This window comes from Alosa pseudoharengus, unplaced genomic scaffold, assembly GCF_046254945.1.
Source record: "Alosa pseudoharengus isolate Yale_2024_CS ecotype anadromous, Long Island Sound unplaced genomic scaffold, YU_APseudo_1.1 YU_APseudo_1.1_scf_19, whole genome shotgun sequence".
Lineage (NCBI taxonomy): Eukaryota > Metazoa > Chordata > Actinopteri > Clupeiformes > Clupeidae > Alosa > Alosa pseudoharengus.
In genome coordinates this window covers 32641974-32668100 of record NW_027468657.1, presented here as the reverse complement: position 1 = coordinate 32668100, position 26127 = coordinate 32641974, and the positions used below count along the sequence as shown (strand labels likewise).

The window sequence follows — 26127 nt, the reverse complement described above, 5'->3', positions numbered from 1 at the left end:
GCCGCTTTTGTGCGTGCCGCGGTCAAAGTTGAACCATGTTGAACACTGCCCACAGCGTACTGTAAATCATAGGTATTTTGTGCTGAGCGCGGCGGCAAGCACAACAACAATCTTTGGGACATTCCCTCAACCCAGAGCAGCCTAGCGGCGAGCGAAGCGCATGCCGTGTGTAATGTGAAGTCCCCTTCACATCAACCTCAAGTTTCTTGACAAATCTAATCATCCAATTGGAATGCATGAAACTGGTTATGTGGTTGCCCCATGAAAAGATGCCTCATGTATCGCCATGTATTGCCTTGCCATGTATAAATATGCCCCTTGGCATCAATATAACATCATTTAGCGCTTACATGGTACTCACCCAGTTAGTTAAAAACAACTAAAAGGGTCATGATGCTTCCTGATCAACAGTGTTACACAGTGCAATATCAAGCAATCTGGGCATACATTGACAATGTCATGGTATAAAGTAGAGACAAGTTCAGTTGTGACTTTTGAGTGCATCTCTGATACAGTATTAAGGCTATGAGATGTAACAGGCTAGTCAGCATAGTTGATCTGTTGACTTGTTGGTAGGTTTATGGCATGTCTCATAGCAGAGAAAAGCTGTTGCTCATAAACACTGTCCACTTCATCAACAGAGTCAGTGTACTGGTGAAGGAGTAGATTGAATGGACAGATATGGAAGGTTTGCAAAGTGATTTCATGCTATTTTTAGTATTTTCAAAATACAAAATTATAGTATTTTATTTTGATACATGGTGTGGCTACTGTATTTTGTAGTTTATTTTGATACACTTAAAATGAGGGTTTTTTGAAATTTCATTTTAAAATCCATTTTGATGTATTTTTGCCCATCCCTGTGTGTGTGTGCTGATGTGTTTGTGTGGAAGCACAACAGAGCTGAACAGGTTTTGATTGACACTGCTGTGTGCTCATGCAGGACTACTCGTGGGAAGACCACGGCTTCTCGCTGGTCAATCGCCTCTACTCGGACATCGGCCACCTGCTGGATGATCGCTTCCGGAGTGTGGCAGCGCTCCCCTCCCCACACGGTCCAGACCTCCAAAGAGCCATTTGGAATTACATCCACTGTATCTATGGCATAAGGTACATGCACACACACACACACATGCGCACGCACGCACACACATGCGCACACACACACATGCACACACATGCGCACGCACGCACGCACACGCACACACACACACACACGCACACACATGCACTGAGCCATTTGGAATTACATCCACTGTATCTATGGCGCGCGCACACACACATGCACACACACGCACTGTGTCTAACATCTGCCATCATGAGCCTCCTTCACTCTGAGCTATAAGACTGATATGCTAGGTCTCTGTTTGTGGCTGTAGATATGATGACTATGACTATGGAGAAGTGAATCAGCTTCTGGAGAAAGGGCTGAAGCTTTACATCAAAGCAGTCGCGTGTTATCCGGACGCTACAAAGACGCCCCTCTGCACTCTGCCCTGGGTCCCACGCAAGCCTGCTGAAAAGGTGAGCGCTGAGCAGCCCACCACACCACCACTAGGGCACCACGTTGTCTGGACCGTTTGAGTCACATACGCGCACACACACAGACACACAGTTTTGGAAGGGCCATTTACCTCACGGCCTCCTTTAGTCACACTCTTGTTCTTTCTCACTTTCTTAATGGCTTGTTCGGTCTCTTTCTTTGTCTCTCTCTCTCTCTCTCTCTCTCTCTCTCTCTCTCTCTCTCTCTCTCTCTCTCTCTCTCTCTCTCTCTCTCTCTCTCTCTCTCTGTCTCTCTCTGTCAGGTGCATGTGAACTTGTTGGTGATGGAGGCGAGGCTGCAGGCGGAGCTGCTGTACGCGCTCAGAGCCATAACGCAGTACATGATCGACTAGGGGCCGCCCCCCTGGCTGGCAGAGTGAGGGCTGGGGAGCAGGAGAGTGGGCCGGAGGGAGCGGTGCGCGCGCACGCCGATGGTACGGATCCAGCCCAGGGCTGGGGGACCGACACGACGATGGCTGGATGGCAGAGAGAGAGATGGGGCAGATTCATTTGCTTTTCTTTCATCATTCAAAGTTTACCAGTGTGCCGAGGTACTGCTGTGAAGGTGCTTTGCCAAAGGTGAAAAAAAAAAAAAAACTCTCATAAGGTGCAAAGCAATCTCAGTTTGTGTTCAACGTTTCACTGACTTTGCCCTTAACGATTAATGTGCAATTAATAATATTATGAGTTCTTTTTCATTATTATTGTCTTGTGAATGACTGAGGCTAGTGTGTTTAGGAGAGACGAAGGACAAGGGGACTTCATGCCAATATCACATTCTCTCTCTGTCATTCTGGTCAGAAGATCATAATCTCACGCAGAACTCAAGTTTAGGTCATTCACTATTGTATTGAATGTGAATCATTTAGTTGGGAGATGTCACAGTTATCTTTTGTTCTGTGTGTGTGTGTGTGTGTGTGTGTGTGTGTGTGTGTGTGTGTGTGTGTGTGTGTGTGTGTGTGTGTGTGTGTGTGTGTGTGTGTGTGTGTGTGTGTGTGTGTGTGTGTGTGTGTGTGTGTGTGTGTGTGTGTGTGTGTGTGTGTGTGTCAGGGTATTTGTTGTTGTTGTTTTTTTAAGCTAACAGAACAGGGGGGGTATTCCAAGTACGTGGTTTAGTGACAAACCTGGGTAAGTTAACTCAGAGTAAGTGGTAAACCTCTTACAACAAGAGCCCTGTTGCATTGTTTTGCTAGGAGAATGAAGCCATACATCTCTTCTGTTAGGAGGTTTACCCCTTACTCTGAGTTAACTTACCCAGGTTAGTCACTAAACCACGCACTTGGAATACCCCCCCAGCAGACAGTTTCTTTGTGCTCCGCATGTGTTCAACATGCTTTGCGGAATAATTCATGTGAAGGGCAAAGTACGGGGAGAAGAAAGCACAAAACTCTCCGGAACACGGCAGCCATAATCACACCATCTTAGTTTATTTTAAGTAGCACTTTTTCTGATCTGTAGAATAACTCCTGGAGGTTGGCTGGTGGAGATGGGGATGTGGGAGCTGGCCCGTACTTGGCCTTTGTGCAGACACAGGGTGGTCCATTGCCTTTTGGTCTGGAGGTTGCCCCTTGGCCATTTCAGAACAGATCACTCCCATGAGCATCATACACCCCTAAAGCACTTTGATCCTATGAGCTTCATGAACACAGGAAACCTTAAGACAGTAAGACATATAAACATCTCCTTTCCTTTTAGTACATTTCCATATCTGCCCTGATTTTGTTTTGTTGTTATGAGAATATTTGAGGAGAATGTGTCAGTCCAGTCTAAACCATAAGCCATCACAGTATTGGGCAATAAGTCATACACTTTCCCTTTATTGATCCGTTTCCCAAGCAAGAACACTTGCTGAGTATAAGTATTCTTGTGGTTTAGCACCATTTCAATTGGTTCTCGTCTGATCCTTCTAGAACAGTTTTCCTTATTCTTATACCATATAAAAGTCACCCATGTGTTGGAAATCAGATGGCCAAATGAATGAAAGAGTTTTCATATCTGCTTGGTCCCACCCTCCACCTCTTAGCCATGCCACCAGTCTACTGCAGTTGTTTAACATTAAGCATTGGCATCGTCGTCCTGATAGAATTAGCAACAGCTGAAATAATACATTTCATAAATTGATTTGCCATTTTGGAGGTTGGTGCTATAGAGTCAATCGCTGCACCAACCAAACTGGTTTGTCACCCTTTTATCAACCTTTCTGAAATATCCCTCAGATGTATTTTGTGTGCTTTGAGTGTGTTTCTCTGTCTCTCTCTCTCTGGTGTCAAATGCCACTGATGGGTTGATGGGTCACTGATAGAGGTCATGGTATAAGTGGGTCTTTTAATTCTGTGATGGTAGACTTGAAATGAGAGAAGGTAACAATGATATTTAATGAAGGTACAAGTTTCAAGAACAGATCAACATTGTTACCACATTGTAGGAAAATGTTTTTTAATGTACTTTTTAACTTTTTTTATGTTGCATTAGTTTGTTTCTATGATTGTTCAGCTATTGTATGTGTGTGTGTGCGTGTGTGTGTGTGTATGTGTGTGTGTATATATGATATTGTGTGTGTGTGTGTGTGTGTTCTGTTATATTTTGTTTTATGGAACGGGGGGGTTGGGGGAGGGGTGTAATTCGCTGCTAAATTCTGGTTCCTGTGCGCTAAACTGAGTATCTCAGACAGCACAGTGGGAAAGACCCCTGCATGCGTGTGGGTGTGTGGGCATCACTGTTTGGTGTGACCACAGGTGGAGAAGCTGCACAGATATCAATACATGCATATCACCACGAACGGGGTGGTCGTCTGACAACATATGAACTGTGAACATGCAAAATCAAGTCTGTCAGAAGTGTGCCACCCCTGACAATGTGCAGTGCGGTGCCTTTTTGCATAGGGTTGATACGCTTAACTTGGTTGGGTGTGTGTGCGTGAGTGTGTGTGTAAAGAGACTGCAATATCTATGGATTGCTCCACAGGCTGTTAACGCCGTGCATGTGTTTGCTCTCTTGCGGTGTGGGAGTGAAGAGGAGACCAATCAGAATGGGCTCTGGACGAGCACGTACACCCCCTCCCCTGAACTTAAAAAGCTGCTACTGTGGAGTCATGGTGACTGACAGTCTGCCACCACACTTGTGTGCCCCAACAAGGATGAAACGTTGCCCAGGAACAGGGCTGTGCTGATTGGCTAGTCAACATTTAGTAGCCAATCGTGGCGCCTCTTATTTTTCCTTTTGTTTGCGGCCCCTCCCATCTGCCCAAAGAACTTGCAGGACAGTGCCTCTGACACTGGGATTTAAAGGAGCATGGCTATAGCCCAGTTGTTCAATTATTATTTACCACGTAAATAAACGGACAGTGAAAATAAACAAAAAAATGTCAAATGTAAGTTCAAAAATGAAAAAAAAAAAACTTTTTTTCTTCGGAAATGTGAAAACTTATTTTTTCTATAAAGATATGTGATATCATGTCAGTGGTTTGTGTGTTTATTTCTACATGGAAGATGGTAATAATTGACTATATATACTATATATACTATATGTGCATAACCGCAGCTCTTCAATGCATTTCCTGAAACTGTATCTATAATGACAATGAGGACTCCCATTTGCTGGTATTGAACAGACCTTAACAACGGAACACCTCAAGCATGAACGACACGCCTACTCTATGTGACAGTTGATGTATAGATTTATAGATGTACAGTGCTATTCATAAGAAAAGTTTCATTATTTGGACCCAGTAGATTTTTAAGACGTACTAATGTTTAATTTAGGCCACACAAAAGCACTCTATGGTAAAACTGTAGCCTGCTCGCTCACCATAGATACATTTAACCTCCAGAGCCACACATCAGGCTTTAAGGAATTCCTGTATAGGCTCTGTAGGTGCACACATGCATGCAGCCAGGGCAGGAACACAACTGATCCTTGTCCTGAAAGCTGATACAGGTAGGAAACAAAAATGTTGTTTCCTTTTCCCCAATATAGAACTTGTGGACAAAGACAACATTCTAACTTTATTCTAAAATCAGTTTTTGCAAAATATAGAACATATCAAATATGTCTTTAAAAAACACTGATCATCCCTTTAGTCTAGGTCCTGGGTAAGATTTGTATGCACTTCATTTAGCGGAGAATATCTCAACTGTTATAGACTATTATGACCACATTGAACAACGCGGGATGTGTGCCAAAATCTCTACCCGGGACGAAAGTCCTGAAAATGACCACAACAGATGACACTATTATCATACAGGTGAATGGGACTTTTTCCCCCTTTATAGATATCTTCATACATCTCTACCAGATTAATCTTCATATTAAGAGAAATACTTTTGGTATTACACTTTGCCTAAAAAATAAAAGAAAATATGCAAATGAGGCAATCTCATTAAATATGCGTACATATAAATTCTTGAAGGTACAGATTTTATGAGGTGATCACAATGTTTACAATGACCATGTAGTGTATGTGTACGAATTCTGGTTTGATATTTTTAATTGTGTTTTGTGCTGTATTGAATGGAAAATGAATTGTAAACAAACACGGGATAAGTGGGGTCAAAAATGACCCCAGCGGTTGTTTTTTTGCAATATCTTGGCCATTTAAAATTGTTATCGTTTAATCTTCCATGTATTCCTCAAATAGGTTGTCTTTGACATGAGGCCATTTGGATTTGTATCTAATTGGTATATTTTTTAAGTAATTGCATTTTTTGTATCAGTACCACACTTTTCCATAGGTGGGGTCAAAAATGACCCCAAGCATTTTCTATGGAATGTCAAAGGTTAACCCTAGGAACCTTTTATTTTTATCAACTGTGACTATCAGCTATACATTTACCGGTGGATTATCAACAACTTTTCATAACATATCAATGTAGGTGTCATAGGAAATTACAAAAAACGGCAAACCCTAAGGCAACATTGAAGCATAACGGACTTGCATATGGCCATACCAAATATTCTAAGTAGGGAGGCACCTGTATATGTGAAGTGTATGAGTGTGCTTCATGAAGTTTTATAGAATGCCATCTCTATGGTTGAGTATGTGCCCTGACTATCATACCAACATCCATGGCTTTTTGATGTTGCGGTGAAGCTGCAGACTTGCTACCCTGTACCCTGTAGCCCCAAGTTTGAGGCCTGACTGATCCCTCTATTTGCTATAGGCCTACCTACCCCCTGTGTTTCTCTTTTGAGACAAATTGCTTACTAAACTTTCAGAAAGCCAGGTGCAACTTGCACGAATGTGCATCAGTACTCATACATGAGTATGCATGGGTGTAAGTGTGCAAACTCATGGATATGTGTGTGTGGTTGTGTGTGTATGTATATTGTACCGGAGAATGTTTGGGGAGATTTATGGAGCTTTTAACTAGTACATAACAGTTTTGATGATTTCCTATGACAATTTGTATTATTATAACTGTAAAATATTTATTTTCATTCCGCAATGGTACAATGTTGCCTGGGGGCGTAAGTTTATATCCAACCTTGCTATTATCATTTGAAGTGAAAAATACAAAACAGGTTTATTCTTGTGTGCAAACTTTTTTACAACAGAGTCCAGGTATGAGGATGATGATGAGACCTCATTCAGTGATAGGATTTTTACAACTATAGCCTCCCTTGCATTTGCAGTACTTGCAACAACGGATACCAGTTACCCGACAGGGACACCCATTCTTGTGTGCAAACTTGCCACACAAGCAGGGATCTGGTAAACCTTCAGGTTTTGAAATTTCAATCTCAGGGACTAATAAATTGCCCTTTCTTACAAAACCATAAGCATCTGCATTTAAGATCAAGGTGGTGTCTGTAAATGGTGTTTGGACCCAAAGCTGCTGTTGAATACGCTCTTTGTATATGTTTTCTTGCATTAGTTGAGGTGCAAGCGGCCCTCTCAAAGTCCATCTGAAAGGCATTACTATCGAATGCAGCAATGCGCAGGTTGATGGTTTTAGACATTTGACCAATAATGTTTCTGCCATTTGTGTTGCACGTTAGCTGTGGACAGTTGACATTGAGAACCAGAAAAGAGTTGTCTGGTTTGTGGACAGTGTTCAGAGCTGCAAGTTTGGTTGATATTTTGCTGGTTGTATCGCACCCAGTCAGCACATGTAGTGCTGGGAGACACTGTGTGAGCTCGTCTCCCAGCGCTATGCAGATATCATGATTCATGAAGTGGTAATATTAATCTTTTCACTCCTGAGGTGCGGATGAGCCAGAACAATTGTTATGTGGTATAATAGGCACACAAAGACATCTGTGTCACCTGATGACAGTGTCAGTGTAGGCTACTGTAGATCCATAAGTTGTTCTCTTACTTTCTCCAAATCTTTTGGAATTTTGTAAAATAAGGTTTCAAATATGAGTAATTGGTATGTACCAACTTATCTGTTCTTTGTGAGGAATAACTTCATGACATGAAGACATTGTCTGAGACAATCTGGTGATGACATTTTCCCCATTTTGCAAAAAAACAACACAAAAACACTAGCAGCTAGCTAGCTACAATGAACACCAAATTAAATATAAAACTGATACAAATTCATTATAATTATTTAAATACACAAAACTACAACTCATGATAATGACACGTAAGAAGACACATGCCAACACAAAGAATAAAGAGTAGATTTCCTTACTTTTCTTGATCTTACAAGTCATCTTGCTTTACAGCCATGTGCTCTGCTATGACCTTAGGTCACTATGGCTGCCAAGTAAACTTATGTTGGAGAAAAAAAGTTGGAGGTGATGGCGTGATGACAGCAATACTTAGAACAGGTAGGAAATGTAAGCTTTTAAAGTTTAGGTTAATAAATAACTGGCAATTCATGTATGTCACTAGTTGTATGTAATAGGTTGACTGTTTTTTAGCCATTTTCTTTATATCAAATCAGAATGCTTACACTCTTCTTAGAGCGTATAATTATGGTCACTGTGAACATTGTGATCACCTCAGAAAATCTGTAGCTTCAAGGGTTTATATGTACGCATATTTAATGAGATATTGCCTCATTTGCATATTTTATTTTCTTTTTTAGGCAAAGTGTAATACAAAAAGTATTTCTCTTAATATGAAGATTAATCTGGTAGAAAAATATGGGGATATCTATAAAGGGGAAAAAAAGTCCCATTCACCTGTATATAATAGTGTCATCTGTTGTGGTCAATTTCAGGACTTTTGTCCCGGGTAGAGCTTTTGGTACACATCCCACGTTGTTCAACGGGGTCATATTAGTCTATAACAGTTGAGATATTCTCCGCTAAATGAAGTGCATACAAATCTTACCCAGAACCTCTACTACTTCAAGACAACATGAATTGTTTCCATTTTTATCCAAATTCATATGTGTCTCTTTGTATTGATGAAATTATAAATCTGCATTCTGGAGAGGAGTTCTGTTAAACAGCACATGCCCTACATTGCAAACTGAGACAAGCATCAGTAGTGTGTGCAGGACTTATGCCACGTCAAGTCTAGACTCTTTTTCTTGAGCGACTACACCCCCTGGTGGTATGTTAGGGAATCATCAATATAGTGAATGGCTATTTTTGACATGTTTCTGTAATGCATCTCTGTGAGGACCAAAATGATAAAAGTTATGTTCTCTTTGTATTAGAAGACTTACAACAGCAGATTTGGTTAAACAGATTAAGTTTAATTCCATTCTCCAGGACTGTTTTCACAGTCATATCTGGCTAACTTTACAATATGTAAAGTAAGATTGGGAAGAAAAACAAGAGGAGGAAAATAAAACATCAATCAAAAGTAATCAAGTACATGTATTGGCTATGCACAACTCAACAACCCATGACAACCCCTTCCCTCCCTCATAAAAAACAAACAAACAAAACCAAGAGAACTCAACCCTGTGCACACTCTAAAAGTCTCATCAAACCCAGTCAAAAAGAGAGTACAATCGAACTAACTCATAATTAAGAGAACAAGAGTAGTAGAAAAAGAAGTACTAAGAAAATATAAGAAAGTACTAAAGTTCAAAACAAATCATGAGAGGTATTATTTAAAAAGGAGGGAGAGGAGAAATATATAGTGATGAATCAGAGACAAGGCAAGGGGAGGGTACTGGTGCAGGAGGTCGGAGGGGCGGCCCCATAAGATGTCTCCATCAAACTGCACTTCACAGATTTTCCCCCCTTCACTTTCCAACCAAGAAGGGGGAGAAAATCTCTGTTCATGCGCTCACTTTGGCCACCATGGCCTCTACAGATCCAACTCTCTCACTCACAGCCACAACACGTCCTTCCATAAATCCACTCGCTCTTCAACACTCGGCTCTCGCTCTCGTTGGCAGAACAGACGCGACCCCTCCTACGCAGCGCTTACTGGACTCACACACAATCACACCAACACACACAATCCCACACACACAATCACACCTATGTGAGCATGAACAGAGGGAAGTGGGACGAGGACCAGACGCCCCCCAGAGCCACAGTCACAAACCATCCATGGAAACTAAGATCACTCCCATGAGCAGTTCCACGCTATGCTATTCACACCAGCTGCTCAAAGACAGCACGCTGTGCTGCAGGAACACTTCTCATTTGTGACGAAAGCTTTCAAACTCCAGCCAAATGCCAGACATTTCTCTGCATTCACAGTTTTATTAAGAATCTATTTAAGTGACATCTTGGGGAACACAATAAAAGGTTATATTTCCATCCTACACTAGGGTTCTTAGAAAAAAACATATTCAAAATATTTACTTTTTTGCTGCATATAAATGATTCAAGGCCTTTTTATATCTAAATCTGCACCCATTGGTTTCTGCCCCTCTTACTGATAGTAGATTGTAGCACCGGTGATTTGAAAACAATGCCATGACACAAGAGGGCTTAAATCTAACATGTTAGGACAAATACAGTTAAATGATGAAGAAATGCACATCTGCATTTTCTGAAAGAAATCTAATCAACATTGAAGTGAATGCTATTCTGCTTCAATTCAAGATGGAGGAAACATCCAGACAACTATATTAAATACAAGTGTCCTTTCCACTAAAACATCAACAAAAAAAGTGAATAATATATTCAATGGAAAATAAAGAGAATGAAAAATGAGAACATGAGAAAGTTGGGCTTGGTACGTTTCGTTCTGCAGCATCAGCAGCAGCAGCATGCTCTAGTGTTCACTGGCAGTTTTACAGCATCTTAGAATCTGAGTGAACTCACGATCCAATGAACCTCTCCTCCTCAAATGAAACATGGAATATAGTATATATATTTATCCTTTGATATATATATATTGTATTAACATGCTGAATGCTCTTATAGGGGCTTGCTAGTTATTTCTCTTTCCAATCTTTTGTTTTGGATAGAGAGAAAGCACAAAATGGATCATTTCAAATCGCTATATGATTATCTCAACACTTCTTTTCTGGAAGCTTTTGCGGTCACCATTCTTTTTTTTTCTTCTTTTAAATTACCCTGAGAGTTAATCATTGCATTATTCATCAAAGTTAAGTTCAACCAGTTCTGTCTCTTTTTTCATTTTGAGATGAGATTGACTTCCATCGTCAGGTAAAGGTACAGGCAAGAGAGTATTCACCAGGACATTCATGTAAAGGGTAAATTAGTTCATCCACTTCCTTAGAACTACTCCTCAGATCAAGTGAGATGTTACACAGTGGAACATTCTAGAATGGTCCTCCCCGTGCAGCGCCCATCTCTGATTGGAGCACACTACTGTTTGAATGGTTTGTGTTATGTAAAGCTTATCTCCACTGAAATACGTCCCACCTCTCCTGCACTCCCCCATACTGACATGCAGTTCTTAGTGTTCCTTTGGTTATATAGAAAATCTACATGCTTTGTCATCTTTTACAAAAATAACAGAATACATAAAAATTACCGTTAGAAATGCTCTGAAGTTACTTTTTTGCAGATTAAAAAACACATTAACAGTATCTTTCTGATTAGTATGCATATCTGTTTAAAGATGCATTTTAATTTTAGCTTTTCTCTAAGCTGGCTATTAAAACTATAGTCCCATATACTCATATTTTCTCGCTTCGACATTGAAACTCAATACAAAAAGATTGTTAGTATTATATAAGAAAGAGCGTTGGTTGAGAAATAAACTCTGGTCAGGCCCCGAGTCACATGGCCAGGGCCATGTCATCACACCTTCGTTGCTGATAACCTTAGCATTACATCACATTTCATTTTTGCATCCTTCACGATTTCTCTCGCACTGCCGTGTCGCATGCTACAAAAGACAGCATAACCAAAAGCCTTTTCCCCTCTGCTGAAATGATTCACCATTACTTTGGGTTCTGAACTCTTTTTCGCCGGACTAAAGAATTCTTCTGTGTCGTATTTTTGCCTGTTTCAAGCTTAGCTGGCTCAAAACTGCCGCATGCAAAAAAAAAAAAAAAAAAACTTCAAACAAATTGCATTCTGCAAAAGAGGCATACTGTCTTCAGTAATAACACTATGCCAACTAATCACATGTTGGCAAAGGAAAGAAAAGAAAAACTGCCTTTGAATGCCCTGTATAAAAATTCCACATCATGTTTCTTCATACTGTTTACGTTACTAACTGCACAATAGTTATTAAAAGCCAAAAAAAAGCATCACTCCTTGATTCCTCCTGTATGCATCAGCACAACTGAAAAGAAAATCACAAGTCCTTTCCTGAGCAGAGGTGGTCACATAAGCCAAACTGTAGATACTAACCAAGCGATCAGAATTACTGCATGACTGAATGACGGGGAAAAGAATTCAGTCCGGCTTTGCCTCGGCCCACTTCCACTCGGACATGACAACCCAACAAAAAGGTCACGTTCTGTACCACTGGGCAGCGCGCAGGTCCAGGTATCCAGGTCCAATCGACACCCCTCTCGGTCCTGCCCTCCTCTCCTCGGCCTCTTGTCCGGCGCCAGGCTCCTCACAGCAGTGGTCCAGCAGCCAAACCCAAGAGTACCGTGTCCATGCTAAGCTACTTTGGTATTAGTAATAAATGCGTAATAAACTTGATTAGTAGTTTATTAGTTGTGCTTATTTTCCCACACGACAAGCGTATCGTCTTGTCCTTCTGCTTCGCTCCTTAGCTAGTGTACTATCAAAAAAAGAGAGAGAGGAAAATCTGAAGGGAAATCCAATCCAAGCTGAAACTGATGTTGACTGTGTCTTAGCGTCAGCCATCCTCCGTCCCCCTGGCCCCACTTGGGCTAACATTGGCACTTAACAACAATGAGGTCTGTTTCTGTCTTCCAAAAATATATATATGTGTATATATCAGATCGGCAACTACAAAAAAATATAAAAAAATGTAGTTCATGTTTTGTATCTTCGCCCAAAACAGTTTATCTTTTGTATCAGAGGTACAATGGCAAATGCAGAGGCAAAAAAATATCCAAGCTATGCACCAAGTGTTTGTGGTAAGGGGGTGATGGCTGTCCTGCAAGAATAAACACAAACAGATCACAGGGCATGAGTTCCATCTTCAGTTTATCTAACAAAATCTGTAACATTTAATTACAGTACCTAGATCTGATCAAGGAAGAATAACTTTTGGTTGTTTAGGTTTTCACTGCAGGTGTCTCTGGCACTGCTTATTTTCAATTTCACAATGCAACATCAATTACGTCAATGCATTCACTTCACAGTGCCGGCACTACTTCCTGAGCATGGATATTCATGTCATAAAAGATGGCAGCTACAGCAGACCGAATCACATGAGATCAATGAGAGCTTGGCACGGAGATGGCTGAGGGCTTATTACCTGCTTCCAGCGGCTGGAGAGTTAGCTGGGGACCCACTTGTGAGAGGAGCTCTGCGTGGTGGCGGGCCCTGGGTAGCCCTGTCCACCTGGCAGTATGGGATCAAAGTTGAAGTCAATAATGTCTCCATCCATGAGGTCACTGTTGATGATGTAGTCCACATCACAGTCCAGGTTCTCTGTGAACATTTCAATGTCCAGGTCCGTGGGCAAGCGGTCCTGGGAGGGCATGAAGAAGCCGGGTGTGCCACCAAACTGGCCCATGCCCTGCGGACCCCCGTTCCCACCGCCTGTGGAGGGCATGCCGCCGACCCCAGGGAGGAGCCCCCCACCTGGCACGTGGTGTTGGCTCTTCATGGCGGTCAGCTGCGTGGGGTCCGGGCTCATGCTGGACAGCAGCATGCTCAGACCCATCTGGGAGTGCTGCTGCTGCTGCTGTGGCTGCTGCTGCTGGTGAGGCTGTGGCTGTGGCTGGAGTTGAGGCTGTGGCGGGAGGCCCATGGGGGGGTGCTGCTCCAGGCCCTTGCCCATCATCAGGCCTGCCTGCTTGGCCTGGCCGCCCGCCATGGGCCCCCCCAGACCCAGCAGTCCTGCCCCTCCCTGGCTGGGCATGAGCGGGTCTACCTGAGTCATCATGACCTCGCTCGGCGGAGGGGAATCAGAGGTGAGCAGAGCCTCCAGGCTGGAAGGCACGCGGGCACCAAAGTGGGCCCCGTGAGAGCCGGGCCCTGGCAGCGGGTTGAACAGGGAGTTTCCATAGGTGGAGGGGCTGTGGTTGGAGCCAGGACCCTGCTGGACAGAGGTCTGGGAGCCAGGCTGCGGGGGGCTCTGCACAGGCTTGGCTGGCTGCATTCGGTTGTAGGAGGGGAAGCCCGTCCCTCGGGGGAGCAGCGTGGCAGCGGAGGGCAGAGGAGTGGGAGGGGCTGGGGGCGCCGTGCTGGGGCTGGCGCCGCCCTGCTGGCCAGTCATGAGCGTGAGCCCGTCGATCAGGTCCAGCTCCTCCATGAGGGTCTCGGTGAGGGTGGGCGGCAGGCTGCCGGTGGAGTAGCTGCTCAGCAGGCTGTCCTCGGGCAGCTCGTCGTCCTCCTCCTGGCCGGGGGCGATGGGCGACAGCTTGCCGCTCAGGGTGCTGGCGTTGGAGCTGGTGCGCGGCCGGAAGCTCGTCCACATGTCGGAGTCGTCCAGGCTGCCGCGGGATGAGGGGCTGTTGCGGTTCACGCCCCACTTGGGGAACTGCTGGGAAGAGCCAGGGCTGTCCGCACCACCTGCCCCCGTGCCACCTTCGCCTGGCAGGCTACCGCTGGGCGCGCCCAGGCCAGCGGCTCCCGCCTGCTTCTTGGTCTGCTTCGCACGCATCCGGCTCTTGAGCAGCTTGCTGCTGTTGTCCATTGAGGCTGCACGCCTCCGCGGGGCTTTGCCAGTCTTTCCTCCTTCTGGGTTGAGCATCCACCAAGAACTCTTGCCTGTGGACTCATTGTGCACTCGAAGAAACTTATTGTGCAAGGATAAGTTGTGTCGGATAGAGTTCTGTAGAATTAAAAACAAAAACAAAAACAAGCCATGGGAGTTATAGCATCACTTGATACAACTATAATCAATATGTTCATGAATTGACAAGGCATTTCTGCATAAATATTACATTATAAACAATACAAAAACATTTAATTACACTTTCATTGAAATATGCTCATTACACACCTTCCACCCGGCAGAACTGTTGCTGTCTCCTTTGTCCTTAAAGTAGGGCACTGTTTTCACCATCCAATCATATATCTGCGCCAAGGTGAGACGTTTCTCAGGCGAGTTTTCAATTGCCTGGCTGATCAAATCCGCATAGGACTGATTGCCCCAGGCATTGCGCCGGGATGACCCTTTTCTAGGAGTGGCTCCACCCACTCCAGCTGCGACTCCACCCTCAGTGACGACCACTTTCTCGGGCTCCGATGTGATTTGCTGAGGCTCATGCTTATCTTCCTCGGCGGGCGGGGTTCCCGCGGCTGACTCTGCGCCGTCTGCCCCCCCTGGTTTGACAGCTGAGATGTCGGGTCTAGGCAACGGCCAAGTACACGACCTCGGTCTGCTTTGTGGCTCAAAATCTGGGTCAATCGGGGGTACGCTGTCCTCCTCCATCATGTGAATTGAGTTCAGATGTTTTGTTTAAAAAAAGCTTTGAGATCAAGTTCAAGTGCTAATGATTTAAACGTGCATGTAAATATAGATATTTTATTTAAATAAATAAAGTTTTATACTACACGCCAGACAATAAATGTTATTTGTCTAGACTGGGCTACTGTAATTGTCACGGTGGCTTGGGTGCAGGGGGGGTCTTGGGGAGAGGTTTAACGCAGGTTTATGCTTCGCTATTTTTGACAGCGCCGTGGGGATTCCTTGATTCGTTTTAGCAGTTGTGCTAAATCAAGTTCAATATTTCTAAAAATAATTCAACTAAATCGCCTCCAGTCCCTATTAGAAGAGTGTCTGATAGAAAAGAGTCGCAGTAATCTGGATATACCAATATAGCGTCGGTTAATCCTCAGATTGGGGATTAGAGGAACAAAATAATCTTCTTAATAGTAACTATCATAAACCTTCCGATTTACAGACAGCCAAGGAGGGTTGGAAAGGCGTGCCTTTGTTTACAAAAAAAGAACAAAGGAAATTTACATGAGGTGAAATACCGTCCCATCAAAACATCTGTATAGCAAGCGATGGATTCTAACGTGAATAAAATTTAGTAGATAGCAACTACCTTACTACAATACAGTTGTAGCATAACCTACTGTGCTCAATACAAATCCAGTCTGATATTTAAAATAGCTTTTCAACTGTTGCTAGTGACTATTTGATTTCTTTACACGTTAATAAATTGAATGACTCCAATAAATAACATCAGAAATTCCAAGCTTCCACTCAGACACCAATTATATTAATTTCAAGTTGTTTTAATAACGCTACTAAATTCGGATTATTAAAAAAAACAAAAACACTTCAGCACCGACCGAATATGAAAAGACAATCAAGAAATAGTCTACACCTTTGGATTACCATAGTAGGTCAGTATTACAAAAGAGCTATCTGATTTATGGGCCCTATCAACACTTGTAAACAACTTTCGAGCGTGCGTTTCCACCCGCATAAAAACCTCCTCTTGCCAAATACAAAATTGCCCAGGTAAATTTATTTTGCTGACCGTCTGACAATATTACACACTACAGGCTATTAGTAAAATATTGATCAGTAGGCTACTAATCAAGGCTGTTTGTCAATACATTAACTTAACTGGAAAGCTTGCGTTCCAGAACAAAAATACCTCTGTTGAAACCCCCGTAGCCAACTACGCTGGCATATCAAGTAAAAAAAACGTTCAAGTATAGATATAAAACGCAAAGATATTTAATTTAAGCGAAACTAGTAAATGTAACCTGATCAGGCTGCCAGAGAAATGCGCCTGAATCTGTACCGTTGTATGTGATGATGCAGTATTGTCCGTCAAGAATTAGAGAGGAGTCAAATTCTTGATGGTCACACTGGTCATTCTTGTCTTGTCTTACGTATTTGAATGAATTTACAAAAAGAAAACAGATCCGTATATGGTTCAAGTCTGCACGCTCCTCCACGCTGTGGTCAGGCGCGTGTCACCATCTGCCATGTTTCTCGAGACGCAGCAGCACACGATGCTCGCGCGGGCATAAACCAGTGGAACAGTTGTGTGAAGAAGAAGTCCGTCTATTTTTAAGACAATTTGTAGGGAGTTGTTTCAGAAATGAATATCCATATTCCTTCTTCAGATGACTTCTCTCACACTTCTTGTATGTTCAATCCAAACTCGAAATGTATGCTAGCAAGCTAGACACAACATTGGAATAGTTGGATAGCAACTTAGCTGGCTAACTCTTGTTATTTATGAGTTAAAATCCGTCTCAAAACAATCGAAAAGGCAAACGTAGCTCATGACTTAAATTCTCAATCTTCTTAATCGTAATTCCCGTTCAATTTCTTGATATCGCCGGTGTCCAAAGAGTCATTCATCGTAGATCATTTTTGTAATGTTTTGTTTTGACTCGAGGCGAAGACTCCCTTCTGACGTCTGTTTACCACTGCCAGACAACACTTACTGCGTTTGCGCAAGAGGGATTGCTGGGAAATGAAGTTAGTCATGTGATAACTTCCATTACGAGAGTAAACAAAACCGACAACCTATAAAACAAGGGAGATACCAGTTATGTAACGTTTCTAAAGGTATACACCTTCAGGCCTTGGCTCAAACAGTCTCGTCATCACATGACAGGCTAGACTAATTATTTAATTAACACCAGTCGGGTTTGCAGGATAGCCTAGTTTGTGAACAGACACGTTGAGAATTCTAAGAATTGGTTTCAAGACTAGTGTAGGCTATTCCAAGAAGAAGCCAAGTCAATCGGACTATCCATAATGCTCCTTCATCGTTATCCTTCAAAAACACGATTCCTATCCCCGTCTATAGTTAAAGAGGACAAATCCCCAGGTTTTACAGGCTTTTCTACATTGGCCTAATAGGCAGGTAGGGCCTATTATTTTTAGATGATAGTATACGCCAATGCAGAAAATATATTTTGAGGGTCATTCCACGAAATCGGTGCCTTTTCAACTTTAAAAATGTGAAAAATATAATTGTTTTAAACTGATTTTTTTCAATGACCATTTAATTAACACATCTTAACATGACAAGAAATTGTGTTGGGCCATCTCAAGCTATGCATTTTTTTTTTTACCATTCACTTATTACATAGAATATTGTAGGATAGTAACAGGACTGATGGTAACAGGACTGATGATTTCATGCTAAATTGCTCATTTCTAGCTAACAAGGTCAAGGTTAGGAAGGCACATGGTATGTAATCTGAAAGGTTATTACTTCTAGATATTGGTAATATCAGTATTGCTAAATAATTGCTTATGTATACACTTTAAAAAATGGTAACAGGACTGATGTTGTATGCTTGCCCCTCTCTCATAACCCTGATAAAACATGAAAAATAGGACATTTAAGAAGAGAGAAAGTTACCCTTTCTTACACTGTGGAATCTGCTTCTTCTAAATGATGTCACTTCCTTGAAATTATGTCACTTCTAGTTTGTACCATTATTTTATAGGGGGTTTTGGTGAAAGTAACAGGACTGAGATGAAATTAAGGGACAATGAGAAATTACTTATATTTTCTAAGAAAACATATCTATTTATGTCAAAATCATTGCTTAACAATGAGATTTCACTTAAGACAATATAAAACTGTGAAAATTGTATCATTTTACCAACATTTTACAACTGAGAAGTGCTGTTGAAAAAGAAAAAACATAGCGTGGGACAGGCCAAAATCAACCAAAATCCTTACCCATAGCATATATTTATGTGATTTTAATCATTTTAACTTGTATTTTATTGGGTTTACTTGGTCTTATATTGATGCATATGATCTATAGTAACATTATGTTTTTTAAATTACACATTTATTTGTTGTTAAAGCAACTTTAGAACTGATTATATGTTGACGCAAAAGGCACCGATTCGGTGGAATGACCCTTAAAGGCCTTACATTATGTATGCTAATAAATAGGTTAATTGATTGATGCATGTATGGTTTACATGAGGCTATACGCTAATGCTTGCCTTTTGCCTATATACGCTCGGCTAACTTGTTAGGCCATTTGTCTTACAAATCCTACAAATTGTCCAGAGAAAAAAAATGCTTAATTTGTCATATCAACAAGATCATAACATTTACTGTGAATTATTTTACATCGTAGTGATACTACGTGATAGTAGGCGTTAATATCTGAATAGAAACTACACCTCCCATGCCCCTCTTTCACGGCTCAACTTCAAGAATTTGTTGGAGGGTGGGAGGTGAAGGACACGTCGCATGATGCAATACTTATTCCAATGCGAGAAAGAAAGGATAGCTACGTTCATCACAATTATGCGATTAACATACGAAGTAAACCTTCATATGCAATTGATAAACTGTATGTTTTCCTTTAAACAGTTAGTGCACGAGACCTACCAGAACGCGGTTTGTCGTCCTCGAGTAAGCTAGTCTAGTCTAGTGCATCTGTGTGCGTTGTGCGCGCGTGCATGCATGCGTCTGTGTGTATTTACAACGTTGAAAGAATATGATGCCCAGAAGAGTTGCATCCTCAGCCGTGTGTTTCAATTAATTGTTGCCTTCAAGGTGTTATTGGATTTCTCTTCCTTTCTGACTAGGTATTTCAGATTAACCTGTCGGTCCTTTGTTTGGGGTCACTTAGGACCGGTGCAACACATACAATCAAGACCTTCAATGAGCCTACACAAAAAAGACCCAGGGAAGATGAATTACTGCTTTCAACCTTAAATGCTTTCAATGTTGCTAATTTGTACAATTTATTGTCAGGTTGGAGGGCTGTGAAGCACATCTTTGGGTGCAATGGTGCAATTCAGGTCTCCGTCATTGGTACAGCGATAGCAACACCTGCAGTGTCTTCTTTGCTCTTACACCCTGACCCTGCAAAATGTTCCCTATACAAGCACTTCAATCCACATAATGACCATTGCCCATGTCAATTGTGTCAGATTTGTTTTACTCTAATATAACAGCTTCAAAGTCCTTCTGTTGGTAAAAGATCGCCTGCCTTTCGAAGCCGCAGTCCTACGGAGAACAACTTTCTCTCCCCCGACCCGGTGGTTCACAAATTGCTTTACTGCAATTCTGCAATGTAGTCTATATTGTGGTAAATCATAGGCTATAATATTACCCCACAGTGAACCGAAGGATAATGTGAACAGTTGCAGTTCAAGATAGAAGGAGAACTCAGTACTGTTGAAAGAGAAACATTAAAAATCCAGAAAAGCTACATTGCGAATGGTTTAAACACCTGACATAAAACAAATTTGTTTGGTAAGACATATCACAAACAAGAGGACTGCATACCTGGGGCATATGTCATGCATGTCACGATCACATAAGCATATTAGGCCAATTTGACATTCATGCATACTTATCTTATTGTCTATTTATTTCCTTTGTTCATATATTTATATGAACATATAGCTTACACACTGCACAATCTGCAGCCTATCTGTTCAGGACAAGAAGGAAGAATATAATATTTGGGAGCTGGACTGATTCAAACTGAGGCGACTGGGTGGGCTAGTAGTTTGTCCTGAACTGATCTTGGCTTCACAATCTCACGATTGTTTTTGATTAACACTTATGTCCAACCAGGGTTGCTTTACTGGAGAACCCTTTCTGCATGACTTCGCTGATGCACATCAAACACCTTCATTAAGTCAAGTGGTCACTTCTGTCAGACTTCATGTCAGGATGCTAATTATGAAAATGCATGAGAATATGAAACACAGTTGTTTCACAAATAAGTCTATGTGCTATGCCAAAACAGTAGGCTATGCCTAAATGCCAAATAGATATATTTAAATAAAATTTAGATATTGGTTTGGCATAGAATAAGGATTATGGAGATTTTTTTTAAGGTGACTTGAGTAATATGATATTTTGGCACGTGTGCATACAGGCCCAGTGTCACATGTGGGCATTGTAACTTATATTTACTTAGCATATAGGAATCTAATCAAACATATTTTTGGGTAAGGAGAATTTGTTTGGTTTAGAAAAGCAACTGGTTTCATGTCCGCATAATTAACTGTCAGGGGGCGCTGTTGCTCGACTTCCATTGGATAAGGGGAGATTTCAGAGGAACGTTAGATCTTTTTGCCCGTTCTTGTGGATAGACATTTCGAAAATGTCTGAACCCACTGTTGCTGACACGCGCCGTTTAAATAGCAAACCCCAAGATCTTACCGATGCATATGGCCCCCCTAGCAACTTTCTTGAAATTGATGTCTATGATCCGCAGACTGTTGGAGTAGGCCGGAACCGTTTCACCACTTATGAAGTACGAATGCGGGTGAGTCTGGAAAAATCGAGGTCGATGATTTTTGGTTGGCCTGTCTACGTTACTTGACACAACCTGGCTTGCAAAAGGCCAGCCATCCTCCTCGCTGACTTTGCGACATCAGGCTACTATAACAAAATAAGAGGACTGTAATCGTTGCTTGGAATTGAGGCCTCATTTGAGGAAGCCTAACACATTAATTCTAAAGCATAAAACAGTTATATAGCAAAGTGTTTAACTAAGCGTTGGCTACCAACAAAACTGGTAGCCAAGATTTTCTTTAGCATGCCAGCAAACAAGCTATCTTACGGTCTACAACAGGTAGGCTACTACTGGGCAGCAGCTCTGATGCTTTAAATCAGATATCTTTCTGTTTACGCATGGCAGAGTTGTACCTGCCAAAATGTGCAAATTGGGTATGGTCTTCGATATGGACGTATTTATTTGCAGGATTTGTATTTGTAGCTGAATGACGAAGTGATGTTTAACCTTACCGGTTAGTCAGGCTATTATAAAAAACGAGACTCCAGAAAGATCTCTGCTAGCCTAGTTTAACCTCAGCTATGTAGCCTAGCTAGCTAATGCAAGTTCTGGATGTTAACCATGATCTTAACACTTTATGTGTAGAACGAGCGACTGTCAAATAGCAAATGCGACAAAGATCGGTGACACTTCAGAATGTCAGTTCTGCCTTTCAGGAAAGGGACGATATCGTTTATATTGGGGGGAGGGGGGAAGTGCCTGAAAAGTAGGCTAAGTTTTGATGTCACAGGACTGTTTTTCAGACAAACCTGCCAATCTTCAAAACGAAGGACACTTGCGTCCGGAGGCGATACAGTGACTTTGAGTGGTTGAAGAATGAGCTTGAGAGAGATAGCAAGGTAAGAAGTTGCTTTTGAAGAGCGTTCAGTCTTATTTAATTTAATGTTTGTTTACGTTTAGCCTGTGCCATACTGCTGAATGTATAGGCTAGACATTGAAAATTATTTAAAAAAATTTTTTTGTGGAAAGTTAGATTGTCTTTAATATTTACACTTGCCACTGTTTCCACCATTGATATATATCGCTGCATCATCAACAGCGTTGTTTGGCTGGATGCCCTGACTTCTGACAGATGTTTGTAATGTAATAGCGTACGTGAGACCTGTCAGATTGTACTAAGTGTGTCTAGATTGTTCAGACCAGTGTTTTTTTTAATGAAATCTGAGCTGAGTGGTTGTTGTCCAGATGAGGCTAAGATAATCTTTCCTTTTTAAAGATTGTGGTGCCCCCTCTACCTGGCAAAGCCCTCAAAAGGCAACTGCCCTTCCGGGGAGATGAAGGCATCTTTGAAGATTCCTTCATTGAGGAGCGGAGAGTTGGCTTGGAGCAGTTCATTAATAGGTACGCCATGGCTAAATTGAAGAGAATATTTTATTTGTTGGTATGATTATTATGGTATGACCTGTTTTTAACTGTAAATTACCTACTCTCATAGAATTGCTGGTCACCCCTTGGCCCAGAATGAACGCTGCCTTCATATGTTTCTGCAAGATGAGAGCATTGACCGAAACTACATTCCTGGAAAAGTACGCCAGTAGGGTTGGGTGTGGGCAAATTACTATTGTATCCTAAGATCAGAGTAACATTTATTTTTACACAACTAAGAATAATATACATATGTAACACCTCAGCCTCAAGGTGTCAGTTCTACAGTTTTTGGTCTCCATTTTACTTTCTGTCTAATTATCCAAAGCATTATTGTGGGTGTCTGTGTAAGCACTGTCGCTGTGTGTGTGTGTGTGTGTGTGTGTGTGTGTGTGTGTGTGTGTGTGTGTGTGTGAGTGTCTTTGAAGAGCTATTCTGTAAATAAAATGTGATGGAAAAAGTATATTTGCTTTTGAATGTTGGAGAGGGGTCTCTTAAAAGATATATATATATATATATATATATATATATATATATATATATATATATACACAGTATATATTAAAATGTAGATATACAGATGTATTCATTGTTCTATTTTAGTTTATAAAATTATTAATGATACATTTTGTGTCACATATTATTTATATATTTTCCCCATTATAGGTGTGAATAAAGTAAGTTACTTTTTGCCTTTCACTTGATTAATAGCACTTTGGTCATAATGCCTAGTCTTTTTGCATGAATCATTATTTAAATTCATCATTCCATAAACACTAATCACTCCCTGCTTTGCATTTCAATCACATTCTTTCTGCATCTCTGTCAGTCTTTCCTCTCTGGTTAAGGAATGCTCTGGGAGGATAGCGGTTGATATGATGCATTAGCATGTCTTGTCAAATGAGTTTGCTGTCTATGGTGGCGGGGCAGTCTGGCCAACTGGCTCTTCTGGCTTTTAGAAAGATCTATCAGGGTTAATGTTTTTCTTTTGCGCTGAAGTATGAGCATTTTAAATCAACCACCACCATTAGAATCATCTAATTTTTTCAAAAATGGGTGCATATTTTTTATAAAATTCTTAATCTATTTATTGTGTGGTCCGCAGAATAACCAACCCACGTAAGAGATTTGTATTATGAACTAAACATCTTATGTAATTGACATGTATAGGTTACATTCATGAATATAAATAATATGTATTCATTAATTTGTGTGTGAACATTAGGATGCCTTTTTTTTCCAGCAGAATGTGCACAGCCATTTCTTCGGTGCGAACTTAAGTGAAGGATATCAGTGTTGATGGAGGAGTGTATTGTTGTTTAGTTGAAATTGAAAATATTTTACTTTGTATTCATAGCCTCGTAATGGAATATTGTTACATGTGGTGATCTATGCAGTAAAACAAGCCCTACACATCAACTTCAAACTTAAAAATGTTTCAAAGTTTAAAATGTTCAGATCAGTGATTGCAGCTCTAATTGAAGCAATGAAGCTATTTTCTTGTTATATGCTGCTATATTCTATAATGGATAAGATGAATGGAAGACTACCCAAGATGCCACATAGATAACAAATGATAAATCATGTACCCCTTTCTTTAGTTTTTAATCAGCCATGTTGATGTGGGGACATGAAGAAACATCGTCCAGCCTTGAGTCACAGTGATGCACAAAGCTGTGTTTCAACAGCACCCCACTCCACCACAGACCCTGCTCCCTTTCTTCATCTGTAAATATGTAAATATATACCCAAGTCTGAGGACACTGCTGAAGTCAATAATTTATTAAAGTCCTGACTTCCCAAAGAATTCATTGCGCATGTTGCACAAATACAATGTGCAGTTATTGGACAAAAATGCATAAGACGTAATGTGTTGGATTTCATGTGCTTACTATTTCTCTTGATGGTGAAATGCACATATATTATAGCCCATGAAAATAACAACAGGAATCATAACAAAAGTATTACATTGATGTTATTTCTTTTCTAGACAGATTGTTAATGCTACCTCAATTAGAATGTCTGATTCAAACCTGGCCAATACATGATCAAGCCTGTGATCTTTTTGTATTTTTACATTTAGCTTGAGAATAATTGTGTTGAAAAACATGTCACCAAGATGCAGTTATTCACTATTAAAGGTTTTTAATAGTCTAGCAGTATTCTGATTTGTCTTGATTTCAATCATTTAATCTTTGTATGTCACAAACACAAAGTAGAAGCTTTTAATTGATCAATGGATTACTGAGATCAACTAACTTAACAACTAACGTTAGCACGCATTTGAAAGTAGAGTCAAAAATGTTTATTTTTCATTCCAACTTTGGGAGGGTTGTGAAGAGTAGTTTAACTTCTGGTTTAAAGTACATATTAAGTAACAATATTAGTCAGATGAGGTGAGCAAAATGGCCCTGATGGTATTTGATATCTTGTGCTGATCAAGTTGCCAAAATGTTGATTAGAGCAACGTGTAGTATCTTTAGACATCACTTATAAAATAAAAGTCTATAACCAAATATTTAAATATTAAGAATTTGTTTACATTCCTCATAGCCACATACATAGGATGGAGTAAGTTCATAGGCTACTACTTTTTCCAAGTTGAGACAGATTGTGTAAAATGTAAATAAAACAAAATGACATGATTTGAAAAACATGCAAACCATATTTAACAGTGCGAAGAAAACAAATGAATTCCATTGTTTTTGGGAAATATAACTTAATTTTGAATTTGACGTCAGTTGCTGGAGTTTTGAAAATTAGCTGGTCAATAGTCTGGGGTCTTCTTAATAGTGTTTTTCATTCCATAATTCACTTATGTGAGAGATTTGGACTGTAGACAGGCCATTTTAGCACCCAGACTCTTGTACTACAGGAGACGTGTATGATGCAGTTTTGTATTGTTTTCCTGAAATATTCAAGGCCTTCCCTCAAAAATATGTAGCCTGGATGGCAACATGTTGCTCAAAACCTGTAATAATCATTCAGCATTAATTATGCTTCTTAAGCCATGACACAACTACTAATGCACCCCATACTATCATTCTGCGTTTGAACCGATCTAAGAAAAAATTGGATGGACCCTCTCCTCTATAGCCCGGAGGATGTAAAGTCCTTAATTTTTAAAAAAGAATGATATTGGTTTTACTGGTTTACAGAGGCGGACAGAGTACACAGCTTCATTACTTGAGTAAAAGTACAGATACCCTTTGCTAAATTTTACTCAAGTACAAGTAAAAGTACAAGTCAGATGTCTACTTAAGTAAAAGTACTGAAGTACTTGTTTTTAAAAGTACTTGAGTATCAAGAGTACAAGAGTAGCCTACCTATTAAGTAGTACTTAATACTGCCACAGTGCTTACATTTATGTACAGAAACGTCATACATGGAGTTATGAAAAATATTAATGTTAATACCTTGGAGAATGTAAAATGAATTGGAAGTAAAATCAAGTCATTTTCATCTTTTTACCATGTTGCCAGGGATGGGCAGTATTTCTAATACATGTAT

The 26127-nt window shown here is 40.9% G+C and overlaps 3 protein-coding genes across 5 annotated transcripts in view; 2 read left to right on the top strand and 1 right to left on the bottom strand.

Moving 5' to 3' along the window:
• The window catches only part of sesn4 (sestrin 4), an 18788-nt gene extending 13829 nt beyond the window's left edge, over positions 1-4959 (top strand). The window contains exons 7-9 of the mRNA XM_076292452.1: positions 944-1110; positions 1380-1524; positions 1806-4959. Coding sequence (XP_076148567.1) covers positions 944-1110; positions 1380-1524; positions 1806-1895 — 402 coding nt within the window. The 3' untranslated portion in view covers positions 1896-4959. The remainder of the gene's footprint in view (positions 1-943; positions 1111-1379; positions 1525-1805) is intronic.
• Positions 4960-8880: 3921 nt separating this feature from the next.
• On the bottom strand, positions 8881-17391 carry foxo4 (forkhead box O4). The gene is made up of 3 exons (XM_076292451.1): positions 14981-17391; positions 13286-14809; positions 8881-12961 (listed from the first exon to the last, which is right to left on the bottom strand). Exons 1-2 carry the CDS (start codon positions 15413-15415, stop codon positions 13307-13309), a joined length of 1938 nt encoding a protein of 645 aa, XP_076148566.1. The 5' UTR covers positions 15416-17391; the 3' UTR covers positions 8881-12961; positions 13286-13306.
• A 3589-nt stretch (positions 17392-20980) lies between these two features.
• On the top strand, positions 20981-24773 carry LOC143132729 (sorting nexin-12-like). 3 transcript variants are annotated; one of them, XM_076292448.1, is made up of 5 exons: positions 20981-21222; positions 21996-22091; positions 22469-22593; positions 22688-22778; positions 24219-24773. In XM_076292448.1, the coding sequence occupies exons 1-5, from the start codon at positions 21058-21060 to the stop codon at positions 24249-24251; spliced, it is 510 nt and encodes a 169-aa protein (XP_076148563.1). In that variant the 5' UTR covers positions 20981-21057; the 3' UTR covers positions 24252-24773. The 3 variants fall into 3 exon arrangements, with proteins under 3 accessions (XP_076148563.1, XP_076148565.1, XP_076148564.1); XM_076292450.1 differs by having other exon boundaries at positions 23284-24773; XM_076292449.1 differs by lacking the exon at positions 24219-24773 and having other exon boundaries at positions 22688-23126.
• The last annotated feature ends 1354 nt before the right edge of the window (positions 24774-26127 follow it).